The sequence below is a fragment of the Odocoileus virginianus genome, chromosome 3, assembly GCF_023699985.2.
Source record: "Odocoileus virginianus isolate 20LAN1187 ecotype Illinois chromosome 3, Ovbor_1.2, whole genome shotgun sequence".
Classification (NCBI taxonomy): Eukaryota; Metazoa; Chordata; class Mammalia; order Artiodactyla; family Cervidae; genus Odocoileus; species Odocoileus virginianus.
The window spans coordinates 55,169,871-55,196,126 of record NC_069676.1 but is presented as its reverse complement, the minus strand read 5'-3'; the positions used below and the strand labels follow the sequence as shown (position 1 = coordinate 55,196,126).

At 39.5% G+C, this 26,256-nt stretch overlaps 1 protein-coding gene across 4 annotated transcripts in view; it reads left to right on the top strand.

The window, feature by feature from the left end:
• Positions 1–26,256, top strand: part of JAKMIP2 (janus kinase and microtubule interacting protein 2) — a 190,930-nt gene that overhangs the window by 159,744 nt on the left and 4,930 nt on the right. For 2 of the 4 annotated variants that reach the window (XM_020905663.2, XM_020905660.2), the window contains 8 exons: positions 388–486; positions 2,622–2,675; positions 3,737–3,802; positions 6,946–7,014; positions 9,602–9,679; positions 11,597–11,800; positions 20,753–20,818; positions 24,241–24,311. In XM_020905663.2, coding sequence (XP_020761322.2) covers positions 388–486; positions 2,622–2,675; positions 3,737–3,802; positions 6,946–7,014; positions 9,602–9,679; positions 11,597–11,800; positions 20,753–20,818; positions 24,241–24,291 — 687 coding nt within the window. In that variant the 3' untranslated portion in view covers positions 24,292–24,311. The remainder of the gene's footprint in view (positions 1–387; positions 487–2,621; positions 2,676–3,736; positions 3,803–6,945; positions 7,015–9,601; positions 9,680–11,596; positions 11,801–20,752; positions 20,819–24,240; positions 24,312–26,256) is intronic. The other 2 variants (XM_070465604.1, XM_020905662.2) reach the window with 2 other exon arrangements.

The following is a 26,256-nucleotide window of genomic DNA, read 5'->3' as shown; positions in this document are numbered from 1 at the left end:
TGAGTGAATTGAATATGCAAAAGGCCCTGAGCTGCCATAAAGCTTCATGGTCAGAAGAAGATTCTTTGTGACACCTGAAAGCTCTAAATATTCATACAGTTTAAAATGGAACTCCACTTCCCAAATTTCCCTAATCAAAAAATTTGCAAACCTGGATGACACGGTGATAAATTCTTCTTCCACAACTCTCAGTTGACTAATCAGTTCTTTTCCATTACATTCAAGCTTGAACATCTTGAGTTCAGTTTCCTTTTTTTTTTTTTTGCCAAATGGCATATTGATTAACTGCTGAAATAGAATAGAGAACATAGACAACTGGTTTAGTGATTAATCAATTGCTGCTTTTTTTTTTCCCCAATTCCTATATATTCTTCACTGTATTTCAAGGAAAGAGAGAGACGATCCCCTCCATTTAATCTGCAAATTCACCCATTCTCAGATGGTGTGAGTGCTCTCCAGATCTACTGTATGAAAGAAGGTGTCAAGGTAGGCACATGTTTCCTTGTGTGTGTTGTAGACAGTAGAAGAGCTGGGAATTGGAAAAGGGGAGGTTGCTGGTCACCGTTTGGTCTTTCAGTCACTGGGTGTCATTTTGATACAAACCACGTAGGAGCTGAAAATAGTCACGTCTATGGGAAAATTAACAGGATGTACACAAATAAATGTGTGACAGATATATGAATGGTAACAGCAAAAAAAAAAAAAAATAGGAAGCAATGATTATTTAAAAGAGAGTGATACAGAATCAAAATATGTGTAAAGATAATTACCCTTGATTATGTAGAGGAAATATTAAATAAATTCACTACTTATAGAAACACATTTCAAGGATGGCAGATAAAAAGGTATTTGTTGTGCTGATCTGATGACTGTGGAATTCACCATCTTGGAATTTCAGTACTAGAAGAAATCTAGAAATCATCTCACCACCATCTCTCTTGTTGTGAGTGTTTTAGGTAGGATTTCCCTTTTGGGTTTCCCTGATGACTCAGAGAGAAAGAATGTGCCTGCAATGCAGGAGACCCAGGTTTGATCCCTGGGTGGGAAGATCCCCCAGAGAAGGGAATGACTACCCTCTCCACTATTCTTGCCTGGGAAATCCCACCGACAGAGGAGCCTGGCGGGCTATAACCCACGGGGGTCGCAAAGAGCCAGACACGACTGAGCAGCTGACACACTCCCTTTCAGGAGGCTTTAGGGATTATAACATGTTGTTCACTTAGACATGGTATATAATTTTATTTTTAGTGATATTGGAATACATTTTAAATGTTAAGGTCTAGTGGAAGTGGCTCCATCTCTTGGAAAATATATTGTCCTTGCATGTGACAAAATCACATAGCAACTGTCTGTTCCAGATGTGAGGCTCGGAATCCTCCTGGCCGGGCCTTCTGCACGGCCCCTCCCGCTCCCACTCTGACTGCCAAATATACCTGCTTTAGTTGCCTTCTCTTTACCTCTGAGACTGAGCTAGACTTTGTATTTCTGGTGATAGGGATCTGCTATACTGTTTTCTGTGGGCTTCCCAGGCAGTACTAGTAGTAAAGAACCCACCTGCCAATGCAGGAGACTTAAAGAGACTTGGATTTGATCTCTAGGTTGGGAAGATCCCCTGGAGGAGGACATGGCAACCCACTCCAGTACTCTTGCCTGGAGAATCCCGTGGACAGAGCAGCCTGGTAGCCTTCAGTCTATAGGGTCGCACAGAGTCGGACACGACTGAAGCAACTTAGCGCGCGCGCACACACACACACACACACACACACTGTTATCTGAACATAAATAAGAGGAGAAAGTGGTACTAATGGGGAAATCGGGTAGAAAATTGTGCTTCCTTGACTTCCATTGTAAACCATTCTCATGTTGTTTAAACTTCTGGCCTTCCTGGGCTGCATGAAAATTTGTAAACCAAAGCAATTTTTTGATTCAGCTGTAAATGAGAAGCACCTTACCTTGTCCTTTCCTCAGATGTTTTGTTTTTAAATAAATCACAGAGAACCTAATCCAACATATTTAATTTATACCCAACAGCACTTTAAATGGCGCAGTTGCTTCAAACTGACGGGGGTAGGGCGATATAATAAAAATAAGCTGTTTTCCATAAGTGGAATTAATACTAAATACCCAAAAAATGAAAGTGCACTGTAGTTTTCTATGCAGCTGTCAAAATCTCAACCAGATCAGATCCCATTAATCAGAGTGAAATTGGCTGGTTATTTAAATTTATTACTGTTACTTTTCTTTATACTTGAAATCTACCACAGTCGGAACTAATTTTCAATAATCATGAGAAAAAAATCTACTGAGAAAATTTTGAGTTCTTATACATCCTAGACCTTTTATATACTATCTCTTTATCCTCAAATCAGCCTGTGAAAGCGGTGTTTATTACCTCCATTTTGCAATTGGCGGAATTGAAAATGCATTGTTAAGGAGTTTTGCCAGGTTCACACAACTCATAAAAAGCAGAGTGGAAATGTAAAACCAGTTGTGATTGATTGAAAACAGCTCAAGAAGGTACAGGTCTTAAAATGTCCTCTCTCATTTGAGGTTAGGGCACTGATAGAATGGTTAAGCCACTCTTGCACCTTTGACTTGAATGCAACTCCTTGATTTTGCAGGATGTGAATATCCCTGATCTCATAAAGCAGCTTGATATCTTAGGTGATAATGGGGTAAGTAATGAATAAAGTGCAGTATAAATATGAATTTGTCTAAAGAGAAGCAAGAAATACTTGCCAATGCAACATGTGTAAAATAAGATCAAGTGAAGGGAACTCTATTCAGTATTTGTAGTAACCTAAAAGGGAAGAGAATCTGAAAGAATATATATGTGTATAACTAAGTCACTGTGCTATGCACCTGAAACTAACACAACATTGTAAATCCACTAGACTTGAAATACATACATACTTATGTACATACCTAAATTAAAAAAAACTTAAAAAATAATGACAAGTGAGACTCCAGGTTCACTTAAGCTTACAAATTCCGGAAGAGAATCAACAATTTATCAGACCACTCGGTTTAAGGATTATAAGGGTCTCTGCAAGGTAGTGGCAGAAGTGGGAACACGGAAGGTGCTTTTCTTGGGCACGTTTCAGGTTTGCATGCCGACCACATCAGCGGTGATTAAAGCTAATTACCTTCTAACTGTTGCTGGGAGGCATCTGGCATAAAATTAATCAGTCATGCAGTTGCAAATACTGCAAAATAGTAGGGTTGGTGGCAGCCCCATAAAAATGAACCAGGAAACTATAATCCTTTTTCTTTCTAAAACACCTTCCTGACAGGGTCAAGGCATATTAATTCAGTGGGAGGACCATTCATTGAGATACTCGGTGAATGATGCATGTAGGTTGAAGTAGTCATGCTATTTTTTCCCTTGAAAAATTATCAAAGCAGAGAACAAAATCAATTAAATTGTATCAAACTGCTATGAAGAGATTACTCTTTATTTCATTTTGATTTCTGCTTTTCTTATGACTGTTAATGAAGTATGTTTACAGTGAAACATAAAATCAAGTCAGAACTAGAGAGATATAAAAGCATCACATTTAATGTACTTTCTACAGGTTTTGAATGAACTCTTTCTCAGAATTGTTACTAAATAGGATAGACTGTAAATGTTCCATGCATGTATATGTGGCAGGCAAGTTAGGTCGTATTTTCTAACAGTGTAAATGTCCAAAGTGTCTTCAGCTTATTTTCTTTCTCTCCCCCTCACCCCGCACAGAATTTAAGAAATGAAGAGCAAGTGGCTATAATTCAGGCCAGCACTGTGCTGTCCCTGGCAGAAAAGGTAATAAATTGTACTAACACTCAAATCATCTCAGTGTCTGACTTAACACCTGGGGTTGAAGGACATTCTCTTCGCACCTGATTTTGCGTTATTGAATACCTAATAAATATTTTATTCTTAACCCAGCTAGAATGAGGATATACAAAATAAGAGTCTACACCCTGATTTGGGGTGGGTACTTTGAAGCCTCTTAAAAATATACTTTTGTAAACATGCAAAATCTGGATTACATTACTGAAGTCACTGTTTTAAAACCTGGGAAACCAATAAGGAAGACGTTTCCATTAAGAGGTGGAAAGTTGGAGCGGCATGGCTCTTTCTATGGGTTTTTCCTTGGATGTGTTCCAACTGATTTTGTAACTTGGTGGTGGCTCCCTGCAGACTCATTCAGAAAGCCTAACTTGAGGACTGTCAGAAGGGCAACGCTGAGCATTCTCTCGCCCCCTTGTGTTTAAATCTGGTAAATGCAAGGGAGAGAAAAAAGGAAAGACCCAAGTGAAGAAGCCTGGTAACTGGCTGTATTCTGGGCGCCTTGAAAATCGGCACATAGTTAACTGGTGCACACAGTTGGATGAACTGAGAACTGTAGTATAAGTTCCTTGAGATTTTTTTTTTTTCATAAAATTAATAAAAAGCATGTTGTAAATTAAATGAAACCATGAGCAAGCATTCACCTTGCTCCAATCTACTTTAGTTACTCAAACAAAATAATGACATCAAGAAAAAAATGGCAGAGGTAGAAAGATTTCTATAACATGAAAAGGTACTTAAGAAATATTGAAATGATCCTTCTTTACATCTTGATTCAAGCAAACCAAGTGTGAAAAAAGCAACGTTTTGCTGACAACTAGGGAAGTTTCAATATGGACCAGGTATCAGATGATGGAAGGAATTAATGTTAAGTTTGCAGTGTGGAAATGGCCTTGTGGTTGTGTTCTTTTTTAAGACCTGAAGTGTTAGGGATACATCCTGAAGTATTTAATGGGAAATATCTGGGATTTGTTCTTCTCTTTCTGTCTGCCTATACATGTTTCTACCCCTTGGTTCTTTACACCATTGCTTTAGTCAAGATTTTCCCTTCTTCCCTTTTTTACCTTTGTCTGGCTAAATATTAATCATCAGACCCTCCCATACATGGGGAAGCCTTCCTACTCACCCAAGTCTAATTAGGTCCTCTTTCTCTGACAACTATAACACAAACACCTTTTTTTTTTTTTTTATGCTGTTGTTCACTAGATTATGAGTTCCATGAGGGCAACTCTGGATTCTGTTTTTTACTGTTTGTTTTCCTAGTTTTCCAACCCAGCATATTTAGTAAGAGATCAATCAGCATTTACTGAATGAGTGAATTCATGAAGACACTCTTCCAGTGATACAATAATAGAGAAAACACAGTCTTACCACCAGTTCTGCTACATTTATTTGGCAGTGATAGCCAGAGCATCTCATCCAGGTGGGGTCGTAAAGGGCTTTTCCTTATTGCAAGAAAAGTCACTTTAGTTTAGGACTACAAAGAAAACTTGGGACAGTTTATACGAAAGGCAGAGACTACTTCATTTGACAGTTCTCTTAAAAACATGATGTACAAGAGAATTTGTTTCTCAATGGTAAGTGGACAGCAAGCCGGAGAAAAAGCATTTTAATAAAACTGGGTGGTACACAATTGCAATATGAGGCTGTGCACAAGAAACCCATGACTTTGGACTGAAATTTGTTTCATGAGGGAAGTTCTGTGTATGTTCAAGAGCTGAGAGACTAGCATCTCTCCATGACTAGCATCATGTCTTTTTGTGTTTCCCCATGTTCCTTACAGCCAAACAGCTGTTAGATGTGACAGCCCCTTGCAAAAATCAAGGCTTTAATATATAGAAAAATGTTCAGTACATTGCATAATTTATCACAAACCAAGAAAAAATAGCTAGTAGTGAGGCAAATTTCTAACAGTGCAGAAGTACAACAATGAATGTTAACCAAAAAAACTAAAATCCTGTTGAGTACCTAGTAGATGCAATACACTGTGAATAGGGCCTTAGGTTAATTACCTTCTTTACTCTTCACATTATTATTAATCCCATTTCACAGATAAGAAAGTTGAGACTTAAGAGTAACCAGGTAATGTTTCAGGCCCACACAGCTGTGAAAAGCTAAGATTGGGATAAGACCTAAGGTAGCTGGGAAAGATTGAAGTCAGGAGAAGGAGATGACAGAGAAGGAGATGGTTAGATGGCATCACCACTCAATGGACATGAGTTTGAGCAAACTCCTGGGAGATGGTGAAGGATAGGGAGGCCCAGCAGTTCATGGGGTTGCAAAGAGTCCGTCATGACTTAGCGACTGAACAACAACGAAGTTGACCTCTAGGACCTAAACACTTAATTATTTTGCCCAGTTGCCTCCCTGGGGGATAAGCTGTTGGTTAACTTCGTAGAGACCCATTACAATAATTTATTCTCTGAAACCATATATGTGGTAGGCTCACGCTATATTATCCGAAATCTGAATTTATTCAGGGTGTTGATCAGTGCTAATATTAATGCCATCTAATGTTAATAATCTAATACTCAGAACAACATATTCTAAGTATTAAGAAAGTAAATTCTCTGTGTGATTTAAATTATGTCTCTACTCAACAGAGTGATTCTTCAACATGTAGCTATAATCAGTTTCATATACTGAAAAATTGCCCTTTCTCCCATCTCACCTGTTGTTTTTTCTTTCTTTGTGCTCTGTCCAGTCATGGAGATTTAGACATACCTTCAGCTTGGAACTTGCCTCTCACTTTTGCCTGGTCATCTCTGACTCATTTTTTACAGTTCAGTGCAATGTCATTTCCAAGAAAGCCTCTCATGGCAATCTCCAATGAGGGCAAATTATGTGTTTCTTATTCACCCTCGCATCCCTGGTACCTAGCACATTTCCTGGCACATGGTAGATAACAATGAAGGCATTTGTTGAGTGAATAGTGAATTAATGGATGAGTGGAAAATTATAAACTTGTTTCTGAGCTAAGAGATAAAATGCACCAAGAACTTCAGTTCTTCGTCTACTTTCTGAGATAGCAGAATTGACAGCAGCTCAGAAGAAGGTACCATCTAGACCACATCAAGCAGTCATGTCAAACCCTGTGTCTGCTTTCTCCATAGTGGATCCAGCAGATTGAAGGAGCAGAGGCTGCCCTGCACCAGAAAATGATGGAATTGGAAAGTGACATGGTGAGTAAAGATGAAGTATCATAAAAACAAAGAGAAATTGAAATACCCCTCAATTTCAAGTTGTATTCTTTAAAAATGTCACATTGTAATTTTGTAGTATTTCCAAGACTAATGCTTAAGAAAATCCAGTTTGATGTTTTTTTTTTCCTTAGGCTAAATAATTTTTCTACCATATATAATTATAGTAAACATTACAGAAATGATGGGTATGACTTTGATATTAAAAATCTCCAAGCCATCTGCCTCCCATTAAGATGGCTGCTACTAAAAGCAAAACAAAACAAAATAGTAACATACAATGATGAAAATGTGGAGAAATTGGAACGCTATGCAGTATTGCTGGGAGTATAAAATGGTGCGGCTGCTATGAAAAGCAGTATGCTTAGTGATTGCTCAAACAATTCAAAATGGAATCACCATGTGATACAGCAACACTGCTTCTGGGTATATACCCATAATATTTGAAAGTGGGCTCTTGAAGAGATTTTTGTATACCCGTGTTCAAAGCAGCATTATTCACTATAACTTAAACATGGAAGCAACCCAAGATTCTGTATCAGTGGATGAATGGATAAGCAAAATGTGGTAGATACATCCCTGGAATATTATTCAGCCTTTAAAAAGGAAGGACATTCTCCTACATGCTGCAGCATGACTGAACTTTGAGGACATATGCTAAGTGAAATAAGGCAATCACACAAAGACAAATACTGTGTGATTCTACTTACATAAGGTACCTGGAGTAGTCTGATTCATAGAAACAGAAGACACAATAATGATTGTCAGGAACTAAGAGGAAGAAATGGGCACTTGTTGTTTAATAGGTACAGAGTTTCAATTTTGCAGATAAAAAGAATCCTGGAGATTGGTCTCATAACCTTGTGAATATACTTCATACTAGTGAACTATACACTTAGAATGGTTACGATTATAAAGTTTATATTATATGTATTTTGCCACAGTTAACTTTTGTTTAAATCCCCCAGCCTGAGAATTGGTCCTTATTAACATAGAGCAATGCATAGAATTTGATAATAGTACTGTCATTACTGTTGTCACTATTACTAAAAACTAGGTAGTGATTCCTGTTAGGTCAGAGAATCTTGTAATAAAAACAACTTGAATTTCTATAGCATGTGACAGCTTACAAATTTGTAAAATTTGCTTATATTTTACACAGAACTTATATTTTACCAACAGGTTAGGCTCTAAAGTCAAAAGATTTAATAAGGACTGTCTATATTCAAAATACCCTTGAACACTTTAAATACAAAAATTTTAATTAGGCAATCAGATTGTTACAAGCACTGTTCTAGGCACTGGAGCTCAGATATAATCAGCTGGAAGTCAACAGCAAAATTGCATACAGACATAGCCTCTCTCAAAATCAGTGCAGGACTTCCGTGGTGGCACAGTGGATAAGAGTCCCTGCCAACGCAGAGGACACAGGCTTGATCCCTGGTCCAGGAACACTGCACATACTGCTGAGCCAGTAAGCCCATGCGCCGCAACTACTGAGCCTGTGCTCTGGAGTCCAAGAGCCGCAGCTGCCGAAGCCCGTGTGCCCTAGAGCCTGTGCTCCACAACAAGGGAAGCCACCTCAACGAGAAGCCCGTGTACCACAACGAAGAGTAGCTCGCGCTCACCGCAACTAGAGAAAGTCCAGGTGACCCAGCAACGAAGACCCAGCACAGCCAAAAATAAAAAATAAAAACAGGGAAAAAAAAGTCGGTGCAATCAAGTTTACCTTCAGCATTGGAAGAGATCCTTGTTCCTGGTTAAGCATACAAAGAAAGAATTAACTTTTGCTTAGGGCTGTATTCTGTACAAAGATATATTTTTTAATGCAAATGGCAGGATGCTTGCAATGTAAGAACCACACAGAGACTGAGGACAAGCAAGGTAGCATCAGATTTACATCTCCTGGATCACCCTGGCTTTATAGCAAGAGCAGACACTCACTCATTAAGTAGTAGCGTGGGTGGACTCGCTCCCACTCTCTGAATTACTATCTAGCTTTGCGTTTGCTAATGATATACAGTTGAGTTTGAATAAATTAAGTTTCTTATTATACAACTCTGCTCTATTACATTTCATAACATTCTTATAAAAATATGCTATCGTAGTATATTTACACAGATATGCTTATTAGTTAGCATCTATAGCATTTATCTTGTCAAAAATCTGTCCCTAGGGACTTCCCTGGCAGTCTGTTGGTTAAGACTCGACTTCCACTGCAGGGGTCTCCTGTTCAATCCCTGGTCAGGGAAGCAAGATCCTACATGTCATGCAGTGAAGCCATAACAAACAAAAAAATCTATCCTCAGTGGCATACTCTTAAGTTGATTCGAAAATTCTTTAAGACATTCCATGTTGTCGTTTTATGCCTCTTTCCACTGATTTTTACATTCCCTGTGTGAACTTCTAAAAGTTGAACTATTTCCCTAAAAGACAAGATCTCTGACCCTACAAAGACTAGTGATTTGTCTTACAGTGGAATTAGAGAAAACATTAATCAATACAATTTAGATATCACTTTCTTGTTAACTAAGCTGACTCTATCTACTAACATGGCCATTTTTTCTAGGAACAATTCTGCAAAATCAAAGGCTATCTGGAGGAAGAGCTAGACTACAGGAAACAAGCCCTCGACCAAGCATATATGGTAGGTACAAGAGACATTCAAGACACTCTGAGTGTTGATGGTTAAATGCTCTGTAGTAAAGCATCCTGTGTAATTTGTCATGTCATGTGTGCGAATAGACCACAACATGCAGCTCACTTATCCAGTGGTTTCCAGTTCTCATTTTAGAACAAATGTACATCTGTAGCTCTTTGCTGTTGTAATACTATTATAATAGTTAATAAATATCTCACTGTAATTCATTTTTCAAACAGTTTAATTATGTTGTTAAATAATATTTAAATGAAAGACAGATTGGATGACAATGTTGATTACAGAGAAATTTTATTAAATCAAATCTGATTGTTGGGGATCCTAATCTCGAGGTAGAATAATGATGTATGTAACATGATACATATTTTCAATTCATTTATTTCTTAAAACAACCCTATGAGGTATAGGGAATATTATTATTTCTATATTACATATGAGAAAATGAAGGCTTAGAGAGAGGAAGACCTTGGCCCAGCTTGCTAAGTGAGTAGGTAATGCTTAGGTTTGACTCCAGACATTGTGGCTATATCTACTGTAATCCAGTCACAGTGAGTGAGACTATATGGGGGAAATGGGCTGTACCTTTCTCTCTCCTCCAGATTATGCTGACTCAGGATCATATTTGATCCACTCCCCTGCACCAGATTCATAAAGTGTCCTTCTTAATGTTGGATTGCAGCTTGGATTTCTTCTCTCTGGGTGGGCACCACCCTGCCCCGCGCGAGCCCCCCCGCCCAGCCCCCCACCGTAACACAGTGTATTGACTCAAGACAGAAAGAGGAAACTTAAAAGTTTTTATAATGCTTTCCTGGAAGCATCCTGAATTGCTGTTGGGAAGAGTGAAGCACTTAGCCCCTGCTATTAACAAAGATGAATTGGTACTCCCCCTCCAAGTTGAGTAAGAGATTCTGAGCACTGCCTGATGGGGAAGGAGAGTTGCCCTCTGCTTAGAGAATAAAGAAGGAGGGGATTTCTCCCCCACTTCCTACCCTTTCAACCTTACCTCCTCTACCTACACATGATGATGTTAGACCATGTGTGTGAGTCCCAGGACTGAAGACTCATTCTGATCATTATCTTTAACTTTTAAAAGGTAAGTCGACCCACTTAGTCTAGGACAGGAACTTGGGGGACATCCCTCTCGAGGCCATGTCCTTTCACCTCTGTCAGAGTCGTGGGGATAAGATTATAGATTGTGGTAAATGTATCTGAAGCTTGTGAAAGAAACGAAAACTGGGCTGTACAAAGCAGTAGACTCTTCATCTAAAAAAGAAGAGCCTCCAGGAGGCATTATACAGCTACGGCAACTACAAATCTCAGAGTACTAAAAAACAGACCAATTCCAAAGGGTCTTAGGCTCTATTTCCCAATTTTTAAGAAAAAAAAATGGAGACTCTAAAGCCATCATCAGAGGTGTGTCATGTGGAGAGAGGGGGCATGGTGTACGTGTGTGTGAAATGCCGCCCATTTCAAGTATTCTAACACGGACCACTTTGCAGTGCTTATTTCTAAATAATATACTGCCACAATAGATATCTTTAAATATCTGTCAAATGAAAGAGAGAACAAATTTATTCTCAGCTACCTTTGAGAATAGAAGGATATACAGTTATAACAAGGTAAGGACTTCCTGAAGAGGAAAAGTATGTGAAATAGACGGGATCCAGGAAAAAAACAAATTCCCCTCCATCAGGGAAGTTTCCATATTGGCTAGATGACCCTTATGGCATCCTATAAAGGGAATCATCAAAAGGATATTTAAGCTGGATAAGCTTTGACATTTATTTTGTTGCTGTGGTCCTGTGAGGGTAAAATAATCCATCCCTCCCTATATACACACATGTGTGTGTTTATACACCACATGGAAGATACTAAACTCCAAAGTTTTCTAATTCTATTTGCCAGAGAATCCAGGAACTAGAAGCAACTTTGTACAATGCTCTGCAGCAAGAAACTGTTATTAAATTTGGTGAATTATTAAGTGAAAAGCAGCAGGAGGAGCTGAGGACAGCAGTGGAGAAGTTACGGCGGCAGATGCTGAGGAAGAGCAGAGAGTATGACTGTCAGATTCTCCAGGAGAGGATGGAGCTCTTACAACAGGCCCACCAGGTGAGGATGGAGGTACCACATCTGTGTTGGGTGGTGCTGAGCACATGGGACCTGGTGCTTAGTATGGAGTGTTGATGTGGGTATGAAGAATCCTGAGAGCTAGAAGCTATTTTCAGAGAGTAAAATAAATAGCTGCTATTTCACACCGACACTCAGAAACAGGGTGATGGTTTCTTAATGAATTAATCTGAAGAAAACTGGCAGTTCAGAAGCACTCTGTCATGCTCCTGTTTTTGCAACAACTTTGTCATGAAATAATACCCTTTGAATTTCATGGAACCTGACCATGTCCCTTTTCCTGGGAAGGGACTCTTTGGGGCTTTTTCCAGGACAGAGATCATGCTGTTTTTCACCCCAGTCCATAACCAAGCCTGATGGAATCATCAGAAGAGGGTAAAAGGGAACAAGGGCCTTTCTCTTTATTCCCAGAATAAACAGCAGCAGCAACAACAAAGCCTGGAAGCCACCTCTGATTTACTGGCATTTGCTGTAGGTCAGAAACTAAATTAAGGGCTCTCCTTCCATCATTTTATTTAATCTCCACCACAGCCCACTGCTGTAAGTATTCTTATAATTGCAACTTAAAGAGATCATGATACTGAAGAAAAAAGTGCTTAAGTCATTTGCCCAAGATGACAGATAGTAAGCTACAGAGCAAGAATTACAACCCAAATCAGCCCAACTCCAAGGCTAGTGCACATAAACGTTGCACTATACTGTCTTCTACAGCTTGAGTCATCTATCATTTATATGACTTTCCTAGACCAGCAAGGCTCAAAATAAATACCCAGTATTAACTTAGAGCCAGCATTCTTAATTTCAACTATTTGTTCATATCATTCCTTGACAGGCAAAGACTAGGGTCCTGGTCAAAAAGCAGATTCTGTAATAATTCCAGAATTGAGAGTTCCAGGCTAATGCACTTGGTACCCATAAGCTGTAATAAGCAACTGGTATGAAATCCAGATGGGCTATACAAGAGGTGAGAATCATGTGGTCATTAGAGATCAAGGTGAGTGGAAAAGGAACAGGGGTTATTTTATGACACCAGTAAGAACAGTTTATGGGGAACATGACATTTATCACACTTCAGTTGTAGCCAAGAATTTTGTGGATCTTTATAGGCTAATAAATTACCCAAGTTAACAGGAAACTCTGAAGCCATTTTGTTCCAAAGATAATAAACACATGCATTGGTTTCTTGAGATTCCATCATAAAATTTTGGATTTCAACTCTGAAGAGAGTTTTTAAAGCATTTAATAATAGACTCAACAGAATCATTGCTTCTCTAAGAGAATGAACTTGTCCTCTAGATAAGTATTTCTTTGAATGCAATAGCATTTAATTTCAGCAAAGTGGGAGGTGTGTCATAGAACTGTAGAAGTGTTTATTTTTAAGATGGACAAATAGTTATCTAAATTTATTTATGACTAAAATTTTGTCAGTGCTTTTAAGTGTATTTTCAATCAGCTAAGGTACTTTACTCCCAAAAGCAAAGATTCTGTTTAATCTGGTCTGAGCTGTTAGTTGCATTATATTTTTTAAGTTCCCACTGCCTTTCACAAAGGAGAAAAGGAAAGATATATCCATCTGAATGCAGAGTTCTAAAGAATAGCAAGGAGAGATAAGAACGCCTTCCTAAGTGAACAGTCAAAGAAATAGGGGAAAACGATAGAATGGGAAAGATTAGAGATCTCTTCAGGAAAATTAGAGATACCAAGGTAACATTTCATGCGAAGATGGGCACAATAAAGGACAGAAATGGTCTGAACCTAAAGAAGCAGAAGATATTAAGAAGAGGTGGTTGGAGAAGGAAATGGCAACCCACTCCAGTATTCTTGCCTGGAGAATCCTCCATGGACGGAGGAGCCTGGTGGGCTACAGTCCATGGGGTCGCAAAGAGTCGGATATGACTGAGCGACCTCACTTTCACTTTCACTTTCACCCCTCAGCTGAGAAGACTTTCAGTTCTTGTGTTTGCTATTGATTGTTTTCTTGAGTTCTCAAAGACCTGTGACCATATTTTTTTTAAGTTGCCTGTTTTCTAATTGCATCACTTTACACACTGTGGTATAATCATATGTGGTATTTAGAATGCCTTCTTAATTATTTTGAGCAGCCATTGCCTGTATTTTCTTAGGCCCTCCTTGGTTTTCTTACATGAACTCATCTGACAGGGAAATGCAGCTTTTTTGTTTGCCCTCTCTGCATACTGGACCGTCTGAGTCAGTGTTCTAACTAATCCCTGATGGTCTCTGAGCTACTGTTTTACCAGACTCAGTAGTTATGTGCTTCAGGAATTTTTCGGTAGAATTGGTCCTATTAGGAGACTCTTGGTGTCACCTTTGTTATCTTAAAAGCTGGTCCCTTCGCTGAGGCTCTTAATTTTTTGAAAACTTGATTCTATTTCAGCTGAAAATTGGCAAGGCTATTTAAAAAATTGATGGAAGCCATTTAAGAAATTGAAAAGTAATCGCAAACAACATTGGGTAGTTGTGACTTTCAGTTCTGTATCAGTTGAATTTTTGTGCTCTTTTCCCTGTGTACGTGGTGGTTTTATTTTTCTCCAATAAAACTTTTTATTTAAAAAAAAAAAAAGAGGTGGTAAGAATACACAGAAGAGCTATACAAAAAAGATCTTCATGACCCAGATAAGCACAATGGTGTGATCACTAACCTAGAGCCAGACATCTTGGAGTATGAAGTCAAATGTACCTTAGAAAGCATCATCATGAACAAAGCTAGTAGAGGTGATGGAATTCCAGCTGAGCTATTTCAAATCCTAAAAGATGATGCTGTTAAAGTGCTACACTCAGTATGCCAACAAATTTGGAAAGCTCAGCAGTGGCCACAGGACTGGAGAAGCTCAGTTTTCATTCCAGTCCCAAAGAAGGGTAATGCCAAAGAATGTTCAAACTACTGCACAGTTGTACTCATTTCCCATGCTAGCAAAGTAATGCTCAAAATCCTCCAAGCTCGGCTTCAATAGTACATGAACTAAGAACTTCCATATATACAAGCCAGATTTAGAAAAGGCAGAAGAAACAGGGATCAAATTGCCAACATCCATTGGACTATAGGGCCTCCCTGGTGTCTCAGATGGTAAAGACTCTGCCTGCAATGCAGGAGACCCAGGTTCCATTCCTGGATTGGACAGATCCCCTGGAGAAGGAAATGGCTACCCACTCCAATATTCTTGCCTGTAAAATCCCATGGACAGAGGAGCAGTCCCTGCAGTCGCAAAGAGCTGAACACGACTGAGCAACTTTCACTTTCACTGGATCATAGAAGAGCCAGGAGAATTCCAGATAAATATCTACTTCAGCTTCATTGACTACACTAAAGCCTTTGACTGTGTAGGTCACCTCAAACTGTGGAAAATTCTTAAAGAGATGGAAATACCAGACCACCCTACCTGCCTCCTGAGAAACTTGTATGCAGATAAAGAAGCAACAGTTAGAACTGAACATGGAAAAACAGACTGGTTCAAAACTGGGGAGGGAGTGAGTCAAGGCTGTATATTGTCACCCTGCTTATTTAACTTATATGCAGATTGCATCACATGAAATGCCAGACTGTACGAATCATAAGCTCGAATCAAGATTGCCGAGAGAAATGTCAATAACCTCAGATATACAGATGACACCACCCTTATGGCAGAAAGTGAAAAGGAACAAAAGAGCCTCTTGATGAAGGTGAAAGAGGAAAGTGAAAAGCTGGGTTAAAACTCAGCATTCAAAAAACAAAGATCATGGCATCCGGTCCCATCTCTTCATGGCATATAGATGGGGAAACAATGGAAACAGTGACAGACTTTATTTTCTTGGGCTACAATATCACATGGTGTTCAAAGATGGTGATCAAAGTCAGATGGTGACTTCAGCCATGGAATTAAAAGATGCTTGCTTCTTAGAAGAAAAGCTGTGACAAACTTAGACAGGGTATTAAAAAGCAGAGATATTACTTTGCTGACAAAGATCTGTCTAGTCAAAGCAGTGGTTTTTCCAGTAGTCATGTATGGGCCATAAAGAAGGCTGAGCTCCGAAGAATTGATGCTTTTGAACTGTGGTGTTGGAGAAGACTCTTGGGAGTCCCCTGGACTGTAAGGAGGTCCAACCAGTCAATCCTAAAGGAAATCAGTCTTGAATATTCATTGGAAGGACTGATGCTGAAGCTGAAGCTCAATACTTCTGCCACCTGATGCAAAGAACTGACTCATTTGAAAAGACCCTGATGCTGGGAAAGAGAGAAGGCAGGAGGAGAAGGGGATGACAGTGGACAAGATGGTTGGAAGGCATCACCAACTCAATGAACTTGAGTTTGAGCAAACTCCAGGAGATGGTGAAGTGCAGGGAAGCCTGGCGTGCTGCAGTCTGTGGGGTCGCAAAGAGTCAGACACATCTGAGCAACTGAAAAACACATTTTTAAGTCTCATAATTTTCATTGGCATTTTCTGTCTCCCAAACAGCTGTTCATTGGAATATGCCTTTCCAGTTATTTCTTACTCTTTTTTTCCTTTCAATCAGTAGCTTTGATTTGAGAGAGTTATTCCAGAAGACATTGGACAGGATTTGTCATATGTAAGTTTATACATACTTGCAGAAGGAAATGGCAGCCCACTCCAGTGTTCTTGTCTGGAGAATCCCAGGGATGGTGGATCCTGGTGGGCTGCCGTCTATGGGGTCGCACAGAGTTAGACATGACTGAAGCGACTTAGCAGCAGCAAGTTTATAAGGCAGTCTAAATTATAGAACCTCTCACTAACCACTTATTAGACATTTCTGTTGGAATGTTTCAAAGTGAACTCATGCGAAACACACCTGAACGCACGTTCTTGTCTTTGCTTCTCTCTTCTCTCCCCATCTGCCTGTCTTGTTTAGTGGAACTGCCATATCTCAAAGCATCAGGCTGAAAACGCTGGGGTCTTCCTTGTCCTTCGCACCTTTTCTGATGCTACCTTCTTCCTCAAAAGCTTCCATGATCCCACTTTCCAGCTGAGTCTAGTCATGCAGAAATCTCCAGGTCCTTCAGTAGCTGGCTACCCCTCCCCTAAAAATTGGATTTAAGACAATCTCTCCAGAGCTTATGTTCCTCTATTTGTATAGAACTCTTCCTTTACTCTTGAGGCCATGATTTTCCACTTCTAAGCCTCATTTGCCTGACTACTGACCCCTAAATGTCCTTCAAAGTCTGCTGCATTTATCCAAATGTTCTCATTTTTCTAATCCCAGTGTAAGCTCTACCTCCTGCAGAATGCTCTCCCGGGTGAAGACAATGGATCACTTACTACTGGAAAAATATACATATCCCATACCCTTTTATACACTCGTTCAAGACCAGTTACTGAGGGCCTGCCTGTTCTGGGTGCTGGGAATGTGATGTCAGGGCAAAGACATAAAGGTCACTTCTCTCATGTGTCCTGCAGGTGAAGAGGGGCAAAGTGGCAAGGCAAACAAGCAGTGGCCAAGGCAGTTTCAGAGCGTGCTCTGAAGATACATGCATGTGTCTGTGTGTGTGTTGTGTGAGAGAGAGAGAGCTTGGGAGTAGGATTAACCACTCTAAACTGGCTGGTCTGAAGATGTTGAAATCCCAAAGAATCAGCCACACAGAGATCTTGGCAAGGTGGCCAGAAGTTAGGATCAGCAGGGGCTAAGTCTCTATCGTGGGAATGTTTGGGATATTCAAGGAGCAAAGAGAAGGCCAATATGGCAGGAGCACATGGAGCTGAGGAAAGGTGATTGCGAGGTGAATCTGTAGAGGTAAGACAGGGCTAGATCATGCTGGGCCTGAAGAAGTTTGGGTTTTATTCTAAGAGCAACTTGGCCAACTCTCCATTCTTCCTCTTCCTTGCCCCTTAAAGCTCAAGGACTGCTGTGATCATTTCACATTCTTTGTTTTGTGTGTGTGTGATATTTTCTTGCCTGTGGCACGTGGCATGTGGGATCTTAGTTCCTTGACCAGGAATCGAACCCACGCCCCTTGCATTGGAAGCACAGAATCTTAACCACTGGGCTACCAAGGAAGCCTACCATTTCATGTTCTAAGAGTTCAGATTGGCTGTTGTCGATGGCTGTAGGATGCAGAAGATCAGAAGCAGGAAGAGCAGGCAATAACCTCTCACAGTTCTGATGGGGAACTTGGTACACTTGAGAGCGGTAGAAACTTTCCTACTTGGTAGAAGAGAGATCTGTTTTGGACTCTATAGGGTTTCCTGTTAGATCAGATGGCAGTCTGGGAAAAGCTGGGAAAGAAAAAGAAATAAAGCGCACAGCACTCAATGAGCATACATAACTCACTTAATAAATATGTATAGGCAGCTCCTTTGTACAACTAAGCACTGTATGAGGTATTAGAGATTGGTGATGGAATTGTGCTTAGTTTTGCCCTGTTTTCCCTTTCTACATAATCGGTTTTTTTCCTGTGTTTTCCATTTTTATCTCCCCATCTGGATGTGATGGTTCTTTGAGATCAGTAACTAAGTGACACCTTGCCTCTGTTCGCCGTGACATCCAGCACAATCCTGAACATGTAAGCAGGTGCCCAGCAAGCACAGACCTGGAGGCTGAGTAGACACTACACTAATCTCTCATGCCCATGATTTGATTGATGTAAGGCTTGTCTCCACATCCAACAGACTCTATCAAGGAAATACTTGCACACTCGAGGTAGAAATATCTAACAAATTTATTCTTTCCCTGTGTAGCTTTGGAGCATAAGCAGCACTATGGAAATACACACAAGCACACACATCACACACATTTATTTATTATTCATTGTCACACACATCAACATTCATTGTCACATAATTTCACAGTCCTTCTAACAACACACACCCTCCTCTCCTGTAGAAACCTCACCCCCTTTCGTTTAAAGGAGGATTTCTCAATCTCTGCCTGACTGACATTTTGGGTCTGATGATTCTTCTTCGTGGAAGTTGGCGGGGAGTGATCTGTGTACTGCAGGATATTTAGAGCATTCCTGGCCTCTGCCCCTTAGATGCTAGTTATGACTGGTGATCACTTGTGATTTGAAACTGTCTGGATAATTAGTGGTGATGGTTGCATAACTTTGTGAATATGCTAAAGTCACTTTAACTTTTTAAAATGTTCAGATATTGCCAAATGTCATCTGGGGTGCAAAATCACCCCTAGTTGAGAACCACTGTTCAGAGAGGGGATATACTTTCCAAGCTCAGCTGTTTGTTTCAGCTTACGGTTTTGTCTCCCCACATTGCACTGTAAAACCTGGTCTTTCATGTTATCACATCATTTAGCTTCCGTTGTTTTCTTCTGGACTCCCGTTCTCCATTTTCTAATTATTCCCAAAAGAGGCACTAAATTATAAGCCTGCACTGTGTAACCCTATGCCGTGAACATATAAGGCCTTTAATTTGCCAGAAGGAAATTTGAAAACTTTTATTCACTCACAGATTCAGTTCAATTCAGTTTAGTCGCTCAGTCATGTCTGACTCTTTGCGACCCCAGGGACTGCAGCACGCCAGGCCTCCCTGTCCATCACCAAGTCCCGGAGTTTACTCAAACTCATGTCCATTGAGTCAATGATGCCATCCAACCATCTTATCCTCTGTCATCCCCTTCTCCTCCTGCCTTCAATCTTTCCCAGCATCAGGGTCTTTTCCAATGAGTCAGTTCTTTGCATCAGGTGGCCAAAGTATTGGAGTTTCAGCTTCAACATCAGTCCTTCCAATGAACATTCAGGATTGATTTCCTTTAGGATGAACTGGTTGGATCTCCTTGCAGTCCAAGGGACTCTCAAGAGTCTTCTCCAACACCACAGTTCAAAAGCATCAATTCTTTGGCACTCAGCTTTCTTCACAGTCCACCTCTCACATCCATACATGACCACTGGAAAAACTATAGCCTTGACTAGACAGACCTTTGTTGGCAAAGTAATGTCTCTGCTTTTTAATATGCTGTCTAGGTTGATCATAACTTTGCTTCCAAGGAGTAAGTGTCTTTTAATTTCATGGCTGCAGTCACCATATGCAGTAATTTTGGAGCCCCCCAAAATGAAGTCTGTCACTGTTTCCACTGTTTTTCCATCTTGCCATGAAGTGATGGGACTAGATGCCATGATCTTAGTTTTCTGAATGTTGAGCTTTAAGCCAACATTTTCATTCTCCTCTGTCACTTTCAAATTAGTGTCTATGTAATGTTGATTTCAAATCTGTGCTATTCAAATTACTGAAATTTTGTTATAGTTTACAGGTAATTTAAAAGATATTTCTGAGCTTTTTTTATCTTCAGGATTGCTTGTGCTATTCTTGTAATGTTTGTTTTTCCCCCTAAGTTATCAGTTCCTTCTTTGGATTTTTTTTGAAGTGTAATCTCTATCTTTGTTTTATGAAAATTGATCTATCTGGTTTTATGAGAAGATCATACCCTGAAACAAATTTGAAATAAGATTGAAAAAAAAAAGTAGAACAGCAACTAGTGGCATTTTTGTGAGCCACTTTTAGCCATTTTTTAATGAGACAATAAACAATCAAAAACCTTAATCCAAATGGTTTACAACAAAATGTGTCCCTTTTTCTCTAGCTCTGGGACACACAGCTGTCTCCACAAAGAGGTGACTTTCCCACATCTCACTCCCAACTCATGTTCCACTGGCCAAAACAGGTCTGCTGACCAAGCTCAAGGACAGTGGGGTGAGAACCATACCTCTCTCACAGGGAAGAGGTCCGCAGAGATAGATCGACCCAGAAGAAAAAGGATGGCAAATATTTTTAAAATACAGTCAATGATAATCATTTTGAATATGAGTACAGGCGATTTTTGAAATATGCAATAACCCTCCAGGTGTAGAAAAATGTATACATGACATTTCCAGATGCTAATGTTTTTATGGGAAGTTCTGTGTTTTAGGTTGGTGAATGACCTTGTTTAACTTAACACCTTGTAAAGCATTCAGTTTTTTTCCCCTTTTTTCAGAGAATTCGTGACTTAGAAGATAAAACAGACATCCAGAAAAGACAGATAAAGGACCTAGAAGAAAAGGTATGTGTGAAGTTCAGTGTGTATTTCAATCTTTATTTTTTGGATCAGACAGTAGTGTTGGTTTCACTCACTGTGTTTTCTCTTTTCTCAGCTATTGTGTGTTGTGTGTAGGCAGATATAGTTAAGCTGTCCCTGTAGTCAGGCACCAGGGTTCTGGCAAAGCATATGCCTTCAGTTATACATTTTTGCCTTTTGTTTTGATTCCTGTTCTTTTCTGTAAGTGTTTTCTTTCCTCAGTTTTCCCTTTTCCATGTTCACATCTTTTCCAAAAGTTTCTCCTAGCTTCATTATTCTGCTTTCCTCTTCCTTTTTGAAATGTGTTCAGAAATTTAGATTGAGACATGAAAATTTTGCCCTCATGTCATTTCCCCAGTGGTCTGAGAGAAGAACTGCTTTTTCCTAGTCAGCCAACACTCTTGGGGAGTAAAGATGGCATTTGGAAATGTGTGTGCTCTGGAAGAAGGGAGAGGACTAACACGGGGATACTGCTTGGCTGCAGTGAGTTCGGCAGTCTTGCATAATTAACACAGAATTGTCCTGCCTAGGATGCCAGGAGCCCCCTAGGCCTGAGGAGGGACACAGCAGAGATGGCAAGAGGCATTCTCTGGAGTTCTGATCTCATTGACTAGAAGAAGCTGTCTGAACCCCTGTCTTGCAAAAAATCATGGTTGCTTTCCAGTATCTTCCATGGGCACCCGAGGAGCAAATAGTAAACCACCGCTATTTCCAAGATAACGATTAGAATTTGATTCATCCCAAATTGCTTTTATAGTTGTCCTTCTCAGAAGAAGTTGGTAAGGTCCAGTAGCCAAACAATCAGACCCCTAGATTCCTTTGTAGGCTGAGTCTTCATGTACTTATTTAAGCTTGGGTAAGTGACTTTACCCACCATGTCTAAGCTGTATCTACAAAATAGGGGTGGTAACACTTTCCTTCACCTCCTCTCGTCTGTTCCATGAGGGAAAAAATGAAGTCACTTACATGAAAATTAGGAAACACTAAGAAAATATAACTCAAAGTATAATTTTTAAAATTTCTAAATGTGAAGTGCATATCTTATGTAAGCTTGTAAGTTTGAATTTTCCTCATTTCTGAAATGTGCTGTTTAGTTCTGTGGGATTAAATGAGGCAGAGGTAAAGTGTAATAAACTAGAAGCTGAGTCTAGTTTCCTGGTGTTTGGCAGAAAGACCCACAGAAGGCAGGGATTGGCCACAGTTTCCGTGGTCATCAAAGGACACCACTGATGCCTTCCATTTTCCATGTTTTTGAATGGCTACCCTTGTCCTAGTCACTCTCTCTGCTAATTCTTTAACAGTCCTGGAGTGGTTCTGGGAGGAAATTGCAGAGAAGACAGTGCTGCCCCAGTAACTTCACTCAGTTCAGTCCCATATAACTTAGGGAAAACAGAAAAAGGAATTTTTTTATATCTAGTTATGTCACTACCCTAGCTGAAGTAAAGTGTACTTTTCATTCTACAGGTCTGAACTTCCTAAATATTTATAATAGGTTAACGTACTTAACAGAAAATGAGGATTATTTAGCTATTAAATCAGCAAATTCCATATGTATTACTAAACTAAGCCACTTCAAGGGCAATTCAGTTGGTTTCTGATTAGAGGTTTGAATGAGAGATGGTTTATAAAGCAACTTCTATTCACTTGACCTCAATACTGCTTATCCACAAGCATATTAAAAAGGCTAACGATCACTTATGTCAGAGATAGTCTTCATTCTTTCCTGTGGGGTACATGATCACCCCCTCAGGACACATACAGTATTCCTTCTTTGTCCCCAATTCCCACACACACTGTAAATCAGGGGATAGCAACAAACATAGCAGAATTGCTTCCCACATGCTGTTCTTCACTTTATCCAAAGCACTGCCAAAGTCATCATCTCATTTGATTCTCCTGATTATTGAGACAGACACAGCAGATATTATGTTCCCCTTTTATACAGATAATGAACAATGGCTCAGAGACATTAAACAACTTCCGCAAAATCGTATAACCCGTCTATGGCAAATCAAAAGCAGAGGTCAGGTGTCTGACCCTGAGGCCCACCGCCTGCCCACCATGTGGCACAGAATTTAGACTCTCATCATAAATCAAGTGATGAGCACCCGTTATGCCCAGAGAGGTAGCCCTGACACCTGACCATCTCATGGGAATAGTGGAAGGCTTCCATTCCCCTCCTTCATCCACTCTCACTACAGGTGACATCCTATCACTACCCATCTTCAAGGAATGGGGAAAAAAAAGAGAGTTTCTGCTTTTCATTCTAGTAGCCTGGTCACTAATACATAGCTCTTCACACCATGTTTATAACTTGTTCATGCAATTTTGCCACCACGAAGCAAGAGCTTTGTAAGTAGCTCCATTAAAGGAAATAGGCAAATAATATGCCTAACAGGAGACTGCCATCCAGGACCTATTCAAAACCGTCACATCCAACAGAATGCTCCTGAAGGGTCATAACAAGCCAAAAGACTTCACGGCTCTGTAAATCCCCAAGGAAATCAGTATTTGAGAAACCTGATCTGACCTATAAGATTTTATAATTAGCATACAGTTGGTTTCCTACCAGTGCCACACAAAGCATGTTTTCCATCCAAGTTTTTGCTTCTCTGGTGAAGGTTCTTGGTGAAGAGGGACAGCTCAGACTCTGTTTAACTTCTATGAGTCAAACAAGGAGACATCTGTCTCAGAAGCATGACCAGCTGGAGCAACGGCATTACATTTACTGTCTGAAGCCACCTCTGATGTAGAAGCATAGTTCATACCAGTAGGAGGATCACATACCCTCACTCACCCAGCAGAGACCGTGGTTATACCTGGTACCCCAATGTAATTCCTAATACTGTTCCATTTCCCTCTCAGGAGTGCCCAACGTGGATAAGCAATCATATGTTTACCTTGCAAATTAATATTCTTCCTGCTCTGCCATAGTAACCAAATAGTGATAGCATTGAGTGATAAAGTCTACACTTTGATCATTTTTTAATTTTTTAATTACACTCACACATTAAAAATAGAGATAATAACACATAGTAGAGTAGGACTCGGGAGGTCTAAGCTCTAGGCTTCACTGTACTATCAAATTATATGCAATTAGTCTGTTGATGAACTGCTCTGTGTTTATTTTTCTCACTTATAAAATTCAGAGCTTAGACCAATTGCCTGTAAGACCCTCTCAGAATTCTAAAATGTATCAGTCGATGTTAGTTGAACACCAGTTATTCATTGTATTGCTTTACCAGCGAACAAATAAAAGGTATGGTTTTTTTTTAAAATAAAAGGTACTTTGTGTGTATGTGAAAAATGATCAGATTTGAGCAATATGGAAAAGCTGAGGTTTTGTACAACCTGAATGGCACTACAGAAATTCAGATTTACATAATCCTCTTCTTTTTCTTCTGCAGTTTCTGTTTCTATTCTTGTTCTTCTCTCTTGCCTTTATTCTATGGCCTTGATGTCAAGGTGCCTCTTACAGGTAAGATTCCATTTAATTCTCAAAACGTGCTTCTAAGACTTATTTGATGAGAAGAATGCTAGCATGTTACTATGTTCATGTTTAAAAAAAAAATACATTTGGTATTTAAATGCCAATCTTAAATGCCATAAAATGGGAAATCAATCCAGTCCATTTGGGTGATTATTAAAGAAATGAAGCATGATGAAAGTCAAAAATCTTTTTCTAGCTAAGTGTCTTGCTTTGGAAAGTCTTGATGTCTGTGGATCTCTGAATTCTCATTGTAGCCTCTCATTACACTCAAAGAGTCACTTCTGTAAAAGTGAAGAAACAGGAGTATGTTTTCAGTGTCTCCTCCAGCTTGAAAATTCTGCTCCTATAAATCTAACAAGTTAAAATGACTGATTTTTTTAACCCTTTCTCCTAGTTCATTTTCATCAGAATTCAGAAAAACAGGATATTGAGGAAAATTGAATCTTGTTTTCAAATAAGATAGTTTTCAATGTCAATTTAGAAAAAAAAATGAAGACTCACTATTATTATATTATCAAATCCATTTCTTGTAAGTGGATGTAAGTAAAAAGAATCTTAGACAGTGATTCCCAATTCTTGTAAAAATACAGAATTCAAAGCCTTACTACCAATTTAATGAAACAGGTTATCGGACATGGAGATGAGACAGAGGATGAGAGAAGTGGAAAATAAGATTGATCTATATTTTTAAGAAGCTAACCAGGTGATTCTAATGTCTACCCAGGTACAGAAAGCACAAACCTTAACACCATTACTTAAAAATAAAGAAGGGCTACCTGCTGTTCTAAGTCCATTTACCATGGTCTGTGTCTACTTTGGTTATCTTATTAAGTTATATTATGCAAGGATCTTTTCCCACCCCGTATTACTTAACATTTTCTATAACAAGTTGAAAAATGGAAGAGATGCTTTCTGTCTCTGTGGGTATCAACTTTGTTACCTGGATGTGGAACGGGAAAGCAAGCATGATCTAACACAAGGAAAAAGTAAAGCAGAAATGCCCAGCAAGTTGTATCCTTATAGAACCAACTCCCTGGCTTTGTTCCTTACTCCAAAAGATTTTCTTTTAAGACTGAAAATCATCCTTTGTCTGACAAAAAGAGTAGCAGCCTTGCAGCATGTAAAGAAGAGGGCTTAGTCTCTTAAACTGAATGAGAATATCTAAAGAAAAATGGGCAAGGTTCTCTAGAAAGGGATCAAAATGGCCAGAGCATCGCAAACAAGCCGTTCCCACCCCCAAATAGCAATCAATCAACGAGGCAAATGAAGTTCAGTGAGGCACTAGTACTACGTGGTGTTGGGAAGAAAAATCAAGCCTCGTAAACTCGTAAATACTAGCTAGAAAAGGAGTCAATTTGACCATTAATATCAGTAATGGCTAGCAGCTACGTGCTAGATGTTGTTCTAAGTAATAGATACATTAATTCTCACAAATCCCTCTTAGCAAGTAGGTATTGCTTTTCTTTCTTTTTTTCTTCTTTTGCAATTGGAAGACTACAGCATGTGACTTTCCTAGGACCATGTAGCTACAGTGGACAGGTGTAGGATTTGTACCCAGGCAGCCTCATGCCAGAGTCCACTTTTAACCGTGTTGTGCCTGAAATGTGAAAGAGGCCTTTCTCTCATATTCTGAGCATCACTTGTGTTTATATATATCAGCAATCAGAGGTGTCTTCTATGATCTGTATACTAACTACTACATAATTCTTTGGATTTAAAATTGCTGTATGCTCATCCCCCATCCCTTTTCCCGATTTTTTTGAGGAATATACAAAATTTGATTTGCTTTTCCTCCAGAGTAGCACATAATTGACGCTTTGTAGTAGTCAAATGAAAAAAATATATAATTATAATTAATAGTAATAATATAACAAATTCTTCATATCGTGAATCTGGATAATATAAAATGCATACAGGAAAAAGTCTGAGTAGT